Source organism: Procambarus clarkii, chromosome 15 (assembly GCF_040958095.1).
Source record: "Procambarus clarkii isolate CNS0578487 chromosome 15, FALCON_Pclarkii_2.0, whole genome shotgun sequence".
NCBI lineage: Eukaryota > Metazoa > Arthropoda > Malacostraca > Decapoda > Cambaridae > Procambarus > Procambarus clarkii.
Window position 1 is genome coordinate 26,098,870 of NC_091164.1, and position 13,486 is coordinate 26,112,355.

General features: G+C 46.5%; 2 protein-coding genes across 2 annotated transcripts in view; both read left to right on the forward strand.

The window, feature by feature from the left end:
* Window positions 1-10,865, forward strand: part of LOC138365028 (ice nucleation protein InaU-like) — a 40,317-nt gene extending 29,452 nt beyond the window's left edge. Inside the window, exons 2-3 of the mRNA XM_069325127.1 lie at window positions 8,813-10,060; window positions 10,158-10,865. Of these exons, the coding sequence (XP_069181228.1) occupies window positions 8,813-10,060; window positions 10,158-10,865 (1,956 nt within the window). The remainder of the gene's footprint in view (window positions 1-8,812; window positions 10,061-10,157) is intronic.
* Window positions 10,866-12,144: 1,279 nt separating this feature from the next.
* Window positions 12,145-13,256, forward strand: LOC138365029 (uncharacterized). Its single transcript, XM_069325128.1, has 2 exons — window positions 12,145-12,468; window positions 12,642-13,256. The coding sequence occupies exons 1-2, from the start codon at window positions 12,145-12,147 to the stop codon at window positions 13,254-13,256; spliced, it is 939 nt and encodes a 312-aa protein (XP_069181229.1).
* The last annotated feature ends 230 nt before the right edge of the window (window positions 13,257-13,486 follow it).

Below are 13,486 nucleotides of genomic sequence, written 5' to 3' on the forward strand. Positions count from 1 at the left end.
TCTCCTGGGTGCCCCCATTGGCCCACGAGCAATCGAGGAGGTCCTGGTTGCAAAAATCACTGACCTAAAGAGAATGCTGGACAGGATTGACAAGATTGATGCCCATGATGCTCTCTTTCTCCTTACAAGATGCCTGTCTCTCCCTAAGTTGACCTACTTTCTGAGATGTTCTCCATCCTACAGCAGCCCTAAGTTAAATGTGTATGACACCCTTCTGAGGTCCATGCTGGTGAAAGTCCTGAACCTGCCATTGGACGACTCTCAGTGGGAGCAAGCAACCCTTCCTGTAAGACTCGGCGGCCTTGGTGTCCGCACAGCCTCCCAAATTGCTCTACCAGCCTTCCTTTCCTCCTCTCATGCATCGCACGACCTCGTCAGAGATATTTTACCTGCAACCCTGAGAGATTCAGCAGGAATACACGATCCTGCTTTCACTGAATGTTCAAATCAGTGGAATGTTCTTGCAGCCCCAGCAACCATTATAGAGCCAACAAAACAACACAAACAGTCCGGCTGGGACCACCCTCTAGTGGAAAAAGTAGCTGATGCCATGCTAAGCGTCGCAACATCAGACAAGGAGAAAGCCCGCCTCAGAGCAGTGCGTGCCCCCCATGCAGGAGACTTCCTCCTGACAGTACCCATGTCTGCAATGGGCACGCGCCTAGATCCAGAATCCCTTCGTGTAGCAGTGGCCCTCCGCCTTGGTGCCCCAATTCACACTGAATACAAGTGTATTTTCAACAGGGTGGAAGCAGACCAATACGGACTGCATGGGTTGCATTGCGGAAGCACAAAGGGCTGGCATGCAAGACACAACGAGGTCAATGACATCATCAAGAGAAGCCTCGTCTCAGCTGGGTGCCCAGCGGAGAGAGAACCTCGCATCTTAGGGGTCCAAAACCCGGATTTCCCAGCACTTCGCCCTGATGGCATCACCATATACTCATGGAAGGAGGGTAGACAGTTGGTGTGGGACTACACATGTGTATCCACCCTGGCTGACACCTATGTACACTTCGGAGCTGATCAAGCAGGTGGGGCGGCCAACCACAGGGAAACAGCAAAATCACTCAAGTACAGGCGACTGGAAGGTCAATACCTCTTTGTTCCCATAGCGTCTGAGACGCATGGCCCCTGGGGCAAGAGTGCCTTGGGATTTCTCAAGGAATTGGGTTCCAAGCTCATTGACGTCACCAGAGACCCAAGGGCTTCCAGTTTTTTATTTCAGCGTCTCAGTGTGGCGATCCAGAGGGGAAATGCTTGCTGCGTCCTCGGTTCCTGTCCAGAAGCGGAGGAGCTTCAAGAGATCCATAACCTTTAGGCATTTGTCTTGTATGTTTTGTAACCTTTAAATACACAATAAAGGAAAAAAAAAAAAGGGAAGGGGGTGGTAGGAGAAAAGCACACAGAAACTGTATTGGAGGGGACCCACATTCCCTCCAATGCGTTATGTGTGGTTTCCTCCGAGGCTATGGGTCCCCCTTCTTCCAGCCAGAGGTGGTACTCCCTTCCCTATATAAAAAAAAAAAAAAAAAAAAAAAAATATATATATATATATATATATATATATATATATATATATATATATATATTATATATATATATATATATATATATATATATATATATATATATATATATATATATATATATATATATTATTAAATATGACCGAAAAAGTAAGATTAATAATTCTAGCACGAATTTTCTCAATCTTTCGTACATTTCTTTTCACTGTTGGAGGTAAATCAAAAATCAATTCTCCAAAATTCATTTTTATTTCTAGTCTGACGCGACACGAGCGCGTTTCGTAAAACTTATTACATTTTCAAAGACTTTTAGTTTACAAATACACAACTGAATAGAACTTACGCATCTCCGATTTTATATCTTTTATAACATTATAACATGAATAATGATTTTATACATTAACATTGATTTTGATTAACATGATTTTATAACAACATGAATAATTAATGGCAGTAAAAATTTACCCTAAGACAATAAAGTGCAGGTAATATAAATCAAATCAGGTGCTGAGAATACTGGCTTCAAGCTGCCACCTCCCTTAGTACACGACAGCCAGAGCTTAGTCTACTATAGAGAGATGTCAACTCCAAGGAGCACAGGGATATTCTGATGAGTACGGCGTGCTGCTGGCCCAGACGTCGACTCAGGTAGTGGCGTGAGTGCAGGTGCGGCAACACACCAGCCAATCAGGAACAGGCAGGCGGAGAATGAGTAGTTTGTTGGTTTGACGGCGGTCGGGAGCCAGTGTGTCTGGTAGTGCAAGGTACACTTTGCTTCCTGGGCAAAACGTTTGGCGATACTGGTGGATGTATCTTCAATATAGTATCTTGTACTTGAATGACATAAATGTGTAGGGAAGAGCAGGCTCAATCTCTCTTGAAAGAGATTATCGTCACAACTCTCCCCCGAAGCCTGCGGTTCTGGAAGAAGTTACGTCTTCATGTGGTAGAGTGATAGTTGGAGTTGCTTCTACTTCATAGACTCTGGAGAGGGCGTCGGCTATGATGTTGTCAGAACCCTATATATAGCGGATCTCCAGGTTGAAATCTTGCAGATATAAAGCCCATCGTAGACGACGTTAGTTATTGAATTGGGCTTGATGTAAGAAGTGGAGAGGATTGTGGTCTGAGAAGATGGTGGTTGACCTGGCACCTTGTAGGTATGGAGCAAAGTGCTGGAGATTCAGGACGATGGAGAGTAGCTCCTTCTCGATAGTGCTGTAGTTCCTCTGGTGGGGTTTCAACTTGTAGCTGTAGTAGCTGACAGGTAGAACCTCCTCGCCTCGTTGCTGCATCAGGACACCCCCGATGCCGGTACCACTGGCGTCGACATGAAGGATGAAAGGCTTGGTGATATCTGGCGAGGCGCGAATAGGATTAGAATAGAGGAGGAATTTGAGTTGTTCGAAAGCAACGGTTTGCTGAATGGTCCAATTATACCGTTGCTTGGGACTGGTTAAAGTGATTAATGGTGTTGCTACCGTACTAAAATTCTTCACAAACCTACGGTAGTCCGTGCAAAGTCTAACCTTACCTTGGGGTTTTGGCACCAAGATACAGGGTGAGGCCCAGGGGGACTCACAAGGTGTAGCCAGTCCATGATCCAAGAGGTACTGCACCTCAGCACGCATGACTTCCTTCTTGCTAGGGCTGATTCGGTAGAAGGGTTGACGAATCGGCCGGGTGTCAGGGAACAGTTGGATGTCGTGCTGGGTAACATTATACTCTTGTGGATCATCTCGGAACAACTCTTGATGTTCTTTGAAGATTTTGATAAGAGGTGCACTATGACTGTCCTTAAAATAATAATGAAGATCAGTTAGGATTTCCGAATTGGAAAGCGCTGACTCCGTGTCAGTGCTTTCGGGAGGAGAAGCAGGGAAGGTCTCACTGTGGATGTATGGCTCTTTAAAAGAAGATGTTATCATTACAGTGGGAGGAGTACCATTATATAGCTTCAGGAGGTTGACGTGGCACAACTGGGTCTTCCGCCGCCTATCTGGAGTCTCTAGAACGTAGTTGTGGTTGTTTCTACACTCCTTGATGCGGTAGGGTCCTGAAAACCTCTTTTGCAAAGGAGAACCTGGGATAGGGAAATAGGCAAGCACGAAGTTTCCCGGTTTAAATTTCCTTACTTTGCTGGTCTGGTCGTAATGAGTCTTCATCCTCTCTTGTGCTTTCAATAGATTATCTTTGGCAAAATTATGTACCCTCTCTAGAATATGTTGTAGGTTTTGAAGAAACTGGGGCACATTCAGATGCTCACTGAAGGTGGCATCACGTAGGGAGTCTTTGAAAGCTTTGAGTGGAGTACGGCACTTACGTCCGTAGATCATCTCATAAGGTGATACTCCTAGAGACTCATTGGGAAGACTCCTATAGATGCACATAATCAAATCAATTTGCTTATCCCAATCCTTAGAGGTTTCATTACAAAACTTCTTCAGGAGTGCTTTAATAGTCTGATGACTACGCTCAAGAGAACCCTGTGAAGCAGGATGATAGGGGCTGGACAATACCTGTTTGATGTTGAACTCTTCCAGTGTCCTCTTGAAGAGATCACAAGTGAAGTTGGTGCCACAGTCGCTCTGAACCTCCCATGGAAATCCATACTGGGTGAAGATCTTCAATAAGTGTTTCACAACCGTAGCAGCCGTAATGTTCTTTACTGGAACTGCTATGGGAAATCTGGTGGTAGGACACAGGATGGTTAGGATATAAGCGTTACCTGAACTGGTCCGAGGTAAAAGACCAACACAGTCTATAATAAGTCTGTGGAAAGGTTCCGCAGGCACCTGTATGGAAGTCAGTGCTCTGGGGATAGAGATGTTCGGTTTACCTGCCATCTGACATGTATGACACTGTTTCACGTACTGTTTGATGCTATTTACCATACCTGGCCAGTAGTAGTCTTGACGGATTCCATGGTAGGTCTTGTTAAATCCGTAGTGTGAGAGTGTTCCGTGGGCCAGGTGTAGAATAGTGGGCCGCAGGCTGGCAGGAATCACTAGTTGTTCGACGTTGGCCCAATCGTCCTCCTCCTTCAGTTTACTGGGTCTATATCTGCGGTAGAGCAACTCGTTCTCTAGAAAGAACCCAGGAATACTGTTAGGTTGAGTCTCAGCCTGGAAAAATAATGGTGTCAAAGTAAGATCTTCCCTCTGTAACTTACAGAACTCTAACTTGGTCAGATTCGGGGTTAGTTTCTGAGGGTCTTGATGGACAGCGGTAGCAGTAGAGTCAGCTGGCTGTGGTCGTGCTGCTTGTGCACGGGTGGTCACTAAAACCGGAGGAGAAACTTCATCACTCTCTTGAACCTTTGCTGGAACATACTCAAAGATGGGATTATCCATTACAGAGGTACACACCTGGGGTTTGTCCATGACGACCAGGTTGGTCGGTTGCAGGTCTTCTGCCAAGTCATTGCCCAGGAGAAGTTGCACTCCCGGCATGGGAAAAGGCTTTTCCCTGATGGCGACTTGGACTTCTCCGGTCACGAAGGGACAATCCAGGTGGACTCTGGCGAGAGGATAAGAAGTGGTAGCAGTGAGGTCAGTGATGAAGACAGTTTCTCCGGTGTAGGCGATATTGGGCACAGCTGATTTCAAAATAATTGATTGAAGAGCCGCTGTGTCCCTCAAGATCTTCAGTTTGAAACGTCCCTCCGGATCTGAACCGTTGGTAGAGACAGTTCCAGTATACAGGTGTTTACTGAAAAGAGAAAGATCATTAACATGAACACCAACATTCATCACAGGCTTACCGGACTTAGGAGGAGTCTGTTTGGGTTTAGTTGATTCAGTATTTCCTTTGTATTGAGACTTACCACATTTATCTATGGTATGTGCATAGAGTCTACAATACTTACAGTACAATTGCGAGCCAGCTTGATCGGTACTCACTTTCTCGTAACTGTACCAAGACTTCTTACTGGAAGGTGGTTCTGGTGTCAGCCGGTGGATGAGGCTGTAAGTGTCAGCCGACTTAGCACACTTTAGGTAGTCGGTCTCTTCTTTATCTGCTAAATATAAACGAACAGGAGGCGGCACACGCCTCAAGAATTCTTCAACTAGCACGAGATTGACGAGTTCTGCAAAGGTTGAGACATGTGCTGCTTCCAGCCATTTCATAAAATATCTCCTTTTGGTATTAGCAAATTCGAGAAAGGTAGTGGCACTTGCCTTCAGGTGGTCACGGAATTTCCTTCGATAGCTTTCGGTGGAGAGAAGGTAGGCGTCCAACACTGCTTGTTTCAGAGTCTGATAGTCATTCTCAGACGCCAAAGTACTGAGTGTAACTGCAGCTCTACCTATGAGATGTATTCTGAGAAGGGTTGCCCATTGGTCGGCAGGCCAACTAAGTTGATTAGCAAGGGTCTCAAAGGTGGTGAAAAATACATCAACTTCTGTCTCTACGAATGGTGGCATTAACTTACTTGCATGTGAGATATTGAAACTGACAGGAAGACTGGCGGTAGCTTGCTGGCGTTGAGCGAGGTGTGTAGTTTCGAACGCGAATTCTTGTTGACGACATTCCATAGCCAGAGCTGCTTGTTGTTTGTCATGGTCGCGTTGCATCTCCAATTGGCGTTGTTTTGTTTCAAGCTGTATTCGTTCCCGCTCACGGAGTATTGCAATCTCACGTTCTTGTTCTTCTTTCTTCAAGGCAGCTTCTCGTTCTTTTATTTGTAGAGCTTCTCTTTGTTGTTCTCGTTCGATCTTGGCAATTTCTAGTTTGAGTTTCAGAGTTGCCAAATCAGGTTTATCTGCAATAAAGTAAGTTTCGTGAGTTTCAGAGTCTATCTTACCTTCCTCTAAGAGATGATCCAGTAACAGGTTATGTAGTTCATTTTTGTTGGCTCCATGGGGAACTTCTAGTTGATACTTATGTGCAAGAGTTTGTAATTCAGTCCTCTTGGCACGACTTAAGGTCCCTATTGCACCTGCTGGATCTGCACGGAAAGCTTGGAGACGAAACATGGTGAAATTAGCAAATAAATGCACAACGAATATACTGTTGTGATATGGTGAATGTCAGAAACAGGACAACGTGGCAACTGGTACCTATCCTGTGGAATCGTTAACAATTAATGTTAATTTCAAGATGATAAATGATTAATAAATCAAGGTCGCAGGACATCTTGTACCTGGTACTCAATGTAAGAGGATAAGGACAAGAAAATCCTACTAAATAAGCGAAACTGAGTTTCTAAAACAAATGAAACAGTTAATTGCCTCAAAAGTGAATTAGGTAGTCCAAGAATGTAGGCATACCTTGCCGAGTCTCTATAGGACATAAGCAAGTTTTTCCCACTGAAATGAATATGATACTTACAGAATCAGCGAACTTTTGTGCTCTGAAAAAGAAGGCTAATTCCCTACCAATGTAAATATCATCATCTCTGACCGACGTGTAGGGGTGCGAGGTGTCAACTGGTGACGAGAACTGCTGCTGAGGTCCCAATTCAGCAACTAAAGTTCGTGCGAGAGGAACTATGACCCTCTTTATCCTCCTACTGTCGGATTGCAGAAGATTAGGTGCACTTGACCCGGGGGCAGACCACAGTACCAGGGTACCAATATGATGATCTGTCAAAAATGAGAAATATCCAAGGGACAAAAGATGGTAAACACGAGTAATAACACGGAGGGAGAGATGACCAATTAAGAGAATGACTGAGGCCTACAGTCACCACGTAATCCAAAGTTGTCTCATCTTCACCATATGCTACTCTCGGAATGCACAATACACACAGCACCATATGAAAATAAAGTTGAATATTGAAAATAGTGAAAAGCTACTCTACCAAAGCCAAGTACGCTTACCACAAATTTACGATCTGGTACTTGTACCTGAGTGAAGCTCCGTGGACAGGGCCCCATGAAATGTGACGGTAAAGCGTTGGTGTTCGGCTGTTTCAATAGCTGGGGGCAGGGCCTCGTCACATAACAAAAAAATGAAGATCGTTTGCCCTTTTGTCTGTGGTAAGGTAATGGGAAGACACACAAAACACAAAGTATAAACAATGAAATTTTAATTACTCTAGAAAACAAGATATGAATAAACACAATCTCTTGGCTTACGTAAAATTCAAAACAAGTCAACAAACAAAACAACATGAATAATTAATGGCAGTAAAAATTTACTCTAAGACAATAAAGTGCAGGTAATATAAATCAAATCAGGTGCTGAGAATACTGGCTTCAAGCTGCCACCTCCCTTAGTACACGACAGCCAGAGCTTAGTCTACTATAGAGAGATGTCAACTCCAAGGAGCACAGGGATATTCTGAAGAGTACGGTGTGCTGCTGGCCCAGACGTCGACTCAGGTAGTGGCGTGAGTGCAGGTGCGGTGACACACCAGCCAATCAGGAACAGGCAGGCGGAGAATGAGTAGTTTGCTTGTTTGACGGCGGTCCGGAGCCGGTGTGTCTGGTAGTGCAAGGTACGCTTTGCTTCCTGGGCAAAACGTTTGGCGATACTGGTGGACGTATCTTCAATATAGTATCTTGTACTTGAATGACATAAATGTGTAGGGAAGAGAAGGCTCAATCTCTCTTGATAGAGATTAACGTCAGAATATATATATATATATATATATATATATATATATATATATATATATATATATATATATATATATATATATATATTTATATTTTATATTTTATATATATATATATATATATATATATATATATATTTATATTTTATATTTTATATATATATATATATATATATATATATATATACATATATATATATATATATATATATATATATATATATATTTATATTTTATATTTTATATATATATATATATATATATATATATATATATATATATATATATATATATATATATATTTATATTTTATATTTTATATATATATATATATATATATATATATATATATATATATATATATATATATATATATATATATATATATGTTTTGCACATAGACTTACCTAAACTCACAATTGAAGTTAATCAACTTTAGACACAACACCCACCCACCAAGGACTCGAACCCAGCCAGCACAGTTGCTTCCCAACAACTGGCATAACTTACTATGCTTTAACCCACTCCATCAAACTCAGACCATTAAAAAGGATGGATATTTCGAGGTATTTAAACCCCAAATATCACCACCCCCGAGAGCACTAGCGAGATATGAGAGGTCACTCACGTTTTTCATCAAGCCTCTGCTTATGTGGGAGAATTAACTGCTGGAAAGAACAAAACGTCTTTAGTTTAAAGAAGTGAGTGTCCTGGGCAGTACAGCAGTGATTATCCTGGTCAGTACAGCAGTGACTGTTCTGGGCAGTACAGCAGTGACTGTCCTGGTCAGTACAGCAGTGATTATCCTGGTCAGTACAGCAGTGACTGTTCTGGGCAGTACAGCAGTGCCTGTTCTGGGCAGTACAGCAGTGACTGTTTTGGGCAGTACAGCAATGACTATCCTGATCAGTACAGCAGTGACTGTTCTGGTCAGTACAGCAGTGACTGTTATGGTCAGTACAGCAGTGACTGTCCTGGTCAGAACAGCAGTGACTGTTCTGGTCAGTACAGCAGTGACTGTCCTGGTCAGTATAGCAGTGACTGTCCTGGTCAGTACAGCAGTCACTGTTCTGGTCAGTACAGCAGTGACTCTCCTGGTCAGTATAGCAGTGACTGTCCTGGTCAGTACAGCAGTGACTGTCCTGGTCAGTACAGCATTGACACTCCTGGTCAGTACAGCAGTGACTGTTCTGGTCAGTACAGCAGTGACTGTCCTGATCAGTACAGCAGTGACTGTCCTGGTCAGTACAGCAGTGACTTTCCTGGTCAGTACAGCAGTGACTGTCCTGGTAAGTACAGCAGTGACTGTCCTGGTCAGTATAGCAGTGACTGTCCTGGTCAGTACAGCAGTGACTGTCCTGGTCAGTACAGCAGTGACTGTCCTGGTCTGTACAGCAGTGACTGTCCTGGTAAGTACAGCAGTGACTGTCCTGGTCAGTATAGCAGTGACTGTCCTGGTCAGTACAGCAGTGACTGTCCTGGTCAGTACAGCAGTGACTGTCCTGGTCAGTACAGCAGTGACTGTCCTCGTCAGTACAGCAGTGACTGTTCTGGTCAGTACACCATTGACTATCCTGGTCAGTACAGCAGTGACTATTCTGGTCAGTACAGCAGTGACTGTCATAGTCAGTACAGCAGTGACTATCCTGGTCAGTACAACAGTGACTATCCTGGGCAGTACAGCAGTGACTGTCCTGGTCAGTACAGCGGTGACTGTCCTGGTCAGTACAGCGGTGACTTTCCTGGTCAGTACAGCAGTGACTATCCTGGTCAGTGCAGCAGTGACTCTCCTGGTCAGTACAGCAGTGACTATCCTGGTCAGTACAGCAGTGACTATCCTGGTCAGTACAGCAGTGACTATCGTGGTCAGTACAGCAGTGACTGTATTTTTCAGTACAGCAGTGACTGTCCTGGTCAGTATAGCAGTGACTCTCCTGGGCAGTACAACAGTGACTGTCCCCCGGCAGTACAACAGTGAATGTCCTGGGCAGTACAACAGTGACTGTCCTGGGCAGTACAGCAGTGACTGACCCCGGCAGTACAACAGTGACTTTCCCCGGCAGTACAACAGTGACTGTCCCCGGCAGTACAACAGTGACTGTTCTGGGCAGTACAGCAGTGACTGTCCTGGTCAGTACAGCAGTGACTATCCTGGTCAGTACAGCAGTGACTGTCCTCGTCAGTACAGCAGTGACTGTCCCCGGCAGTACAACAGTGACTTTCCCCGGCAGTACAACAGTGACTGTCCCCGGCAGTACAACAGTGACTGTTCTGGGCAGTACAGCAGTGACTGTCCTGGTCAGTACAGCAGTGACTGTCCTGGTCAGTACAGCAGTGACTGTCCTCGTCAGTACAGCAGTGACTGTTCTGGTCAGTACACCATTGACTATCCTGGTCAGTACAGCAGTGACTATTCTGGTCAGTACAGCAGTGACTGTCATAGTCAGTACAGCAGTGACTATCCTGGTCAGTACAACAGTGACTATTCTGGGCAGTACAGCGGTGACTGTCCTGGTCAGTACAGCGGTGACTTTCCTGGTCAGTACAGCAGTGAGTATCCTGGTCAGTGCAGCAGTGACTCTCCTGGTCAGTACAGCAGTGACTATCGTGGTCAGTACAGCAGTGACTATCCTGGTCAGTACAGCAGTGACTATCGTGGTCAGTACAGCAGTGACTGTATTGGTCAGTACAGCAGTGACTGTCCTGGTCAGTATAGCAGTGACTATCCTGGGCAGTACAACAGTGACTGTCCCCCAGCAGTACAACAGTGAATGTCCTGGGCAGTACAACAGTGACTGTCCTGGGCAGTACAGCAGTGACTGTCCCCGGCAGTACAACAGTGACTTTCCCCGGCAGTACAACAGTGACTGTCCCCGGCAGTACAACAGTGACTGTTCTGGGCAGTACAGCAGTGACTGTCCTGGTCAGTACAGCAGTGACTATCCTGGTCAGTACAGCAGTGACTGTCCTCGTCAGTACAACAGTGACTGTCCCGGCAGTACAACAGTGACTGTCCCGGCAGTAAAGCTGTGACTGTCCCCGGCAGTACAACAGTGACTGTCCCCGGCAGTACAACAGTGACTGTCCCCGGCAGTAAAGCTGTGACTGTCCCCGGCAGTACAACAGTGACTGTCCCCGGCAGTACAACAGTGACTGTCCCCGGCAGTACAACAGTGACTGTCCCCGGCAGTACAACAGTGACTGTCCCGGCAGTACAACAGTGACTGTCCCCGGCAGTACAACAGTGACTGTCCCCGGCAGTACAACAGTGACTGTTCCGGCAGTAAAGCTGTGACTGTCCCCGGCAGTACAACAGTGACTGTCCCCGGCAGTACAACAGTGACTGTCCCCGGCAGTACAACAGTGACTGTCCCCGGCAGTACAACAGTGACTGTCCCCGGCAGTACAACAGTGACTGTCCCCGGCAGTAAAGCTGTGACTGTCCCCGGCAGTACAACAGTGACTGTCCCCGGCAGTACAACAGTGACTGTCCCCGGCAGTACAACAGTGACTGTCCCCGGTAGTACAACAGTGACTGTCTTGGTCAGTACAACAGTGACTGTCCCGGCAGTACAACAGTGACTGTCCCGGCAGTACAACAGTGACTGTCCCCGGCAGTACAACAGTGACTGTCCCGGCAGTACAACAGTGACTGTCCCCGGCAGTACAACAGTGACTGTCCCGGCAGTACAACAGTGACTGTCCCCGGAAGTACAACAGTGACTGTCCCGGCAGTACAACAGTGACTGTCCCCGGCAGTACAACAGTGACTGTCCCGGCAGTACTACAGTGACTGTCTTGGTCAGTACAACAGTGACTTCCCCCGGCAGTACAACAGTGACTGTCTTGGTCAGTACAACAGTGACTGTCCCCGGAAGTACAACAGTGACTGTCCCCGGCAGTACAACAGTGACTGTCCCGGCAGTACTACAGTGACTGTCCCCGGCAGTACTACAGTGACTGTCCCGGCAGTACAACAGTGACTGTCCCGGCAGTACAACAGTGACTGTCCCCGGCAGTACAACAGTGACTGTCCCCGGCAGTACAACAATGACTGTCCCGGGCAGTACAACAGTGACTGTCCCCGGCAGTAAAGCAGTGACTGTCCCCGGCAGTAAAGCAGTGACTGTCCCCGGCAGTAAAGCAGTGACTGTCCCCGGCAGTACAACAGTGACTGTCCCCGGCAGTAAAGCAGTGACTGTCCCCGGCAGTAAAGCAGTGACTGTCCCCGGCAGTAAAGCAGTGACTGTCCCCGGCAGTACAACAGTGACTGTCCCCGGCAGTAAAGCAGTGACTGTCCCCGGCAGTACAACAGTGACTGTCCCCGGCAGTACAACAGTGACTGTCCCCGGCAGTACTACAGTGACTGTCTTGGTCAGTACAACAGTGACTGTCCCCGGCAGTACAACAGTTACTGTCCCCGGCAGTAAAGCAGTGACTGTCCCCGGCAGTACAACAGTGACTGTCTTGGTCAGTACAACAGTGACTGTCCCCGGCAGTACAACAGTTACTGTCCCCGGCAGTAAAGCAGTGACTGTCCCCGGCAGTACAACAGTGACTGTCTTGGTCAGTACAACAGTGACTGTCCCCGGCAGTACAACAGTGACTGTCCCCGGCAGTACAACAGTGACAGTCCCCGGCAGTACAACAGTGACTGTCCCCGGCAGTACTACAGTGACTGTCCCCGGCAGTACAACAGTGACAGTCCCCGGCAGTACAACAGTGACAGTCCCCGGAAGTACAACAGTGACTGTCCCCGGCAGTACAACAGTGACAGTCCCCGGCAGTACAACAGTGACAGTCCCCGGCAGTACAACAGTGACAGTCCCCGGCAGTACTACAGTGACTGTCCCGGCAGTACAACAGTGACAGTCCCCGGCAGTACAACAGTGACTGTCCCCGGCAGTACAACAGTGACTGTCCCCGGCAGTACAACAGTGACAGTCCCCGGCAGTACAACAGTGACTGTCCCCGGCAGTACAACAGTTACTGTCCCCGGCAGTACAACAGTGACAGTCCCCGGCAGTACAACAGTGACTGTCCCCGGCAGTACAACAGTGACTGTCCTGGGCAGTACAACAGTGACTGTGCCCGGCAGTACAACAGTGACAGTCCCCGGCAGTACAACAGTGACAGTCCCCGGCAGTACTGGAGCGGTCTGAACACACTAAGAATATATTTAAAGTCTTAAGTTTTATCAGCGAACATTTCCTCTGTGAATACCAAGAGTCGTGTTCCCAGAATATGTAATGAGTTAGCACAACACGTCTGTGTAGTGAAGGTGATATAGCACTGAAGTAGTACTGCATAGTGAAGGTGATGACCATGACCATGTCAAGAGAAGGAGGCAGTACTCGTAGTGAAGATGATGACTATTATCATGTCAAGAGAA

Bases quoted from the DNA above. Each gene is read 5' to 3' on its own strand.
- LOC138365029 (XM_069325128.1), top strand. From the start codon at position 12,145: ATGACTGTCCCGGGCAGTACAACAGTGACTGTCCCCGGCAGTAAAGCA. The intron at 12,469-12,641 runs GTCAGTACAACA...TGTCCCCGGCAG, and splicing joins GTACTACAGTGACTGTCTTG to TACAACAGTGACTGTCTTGG.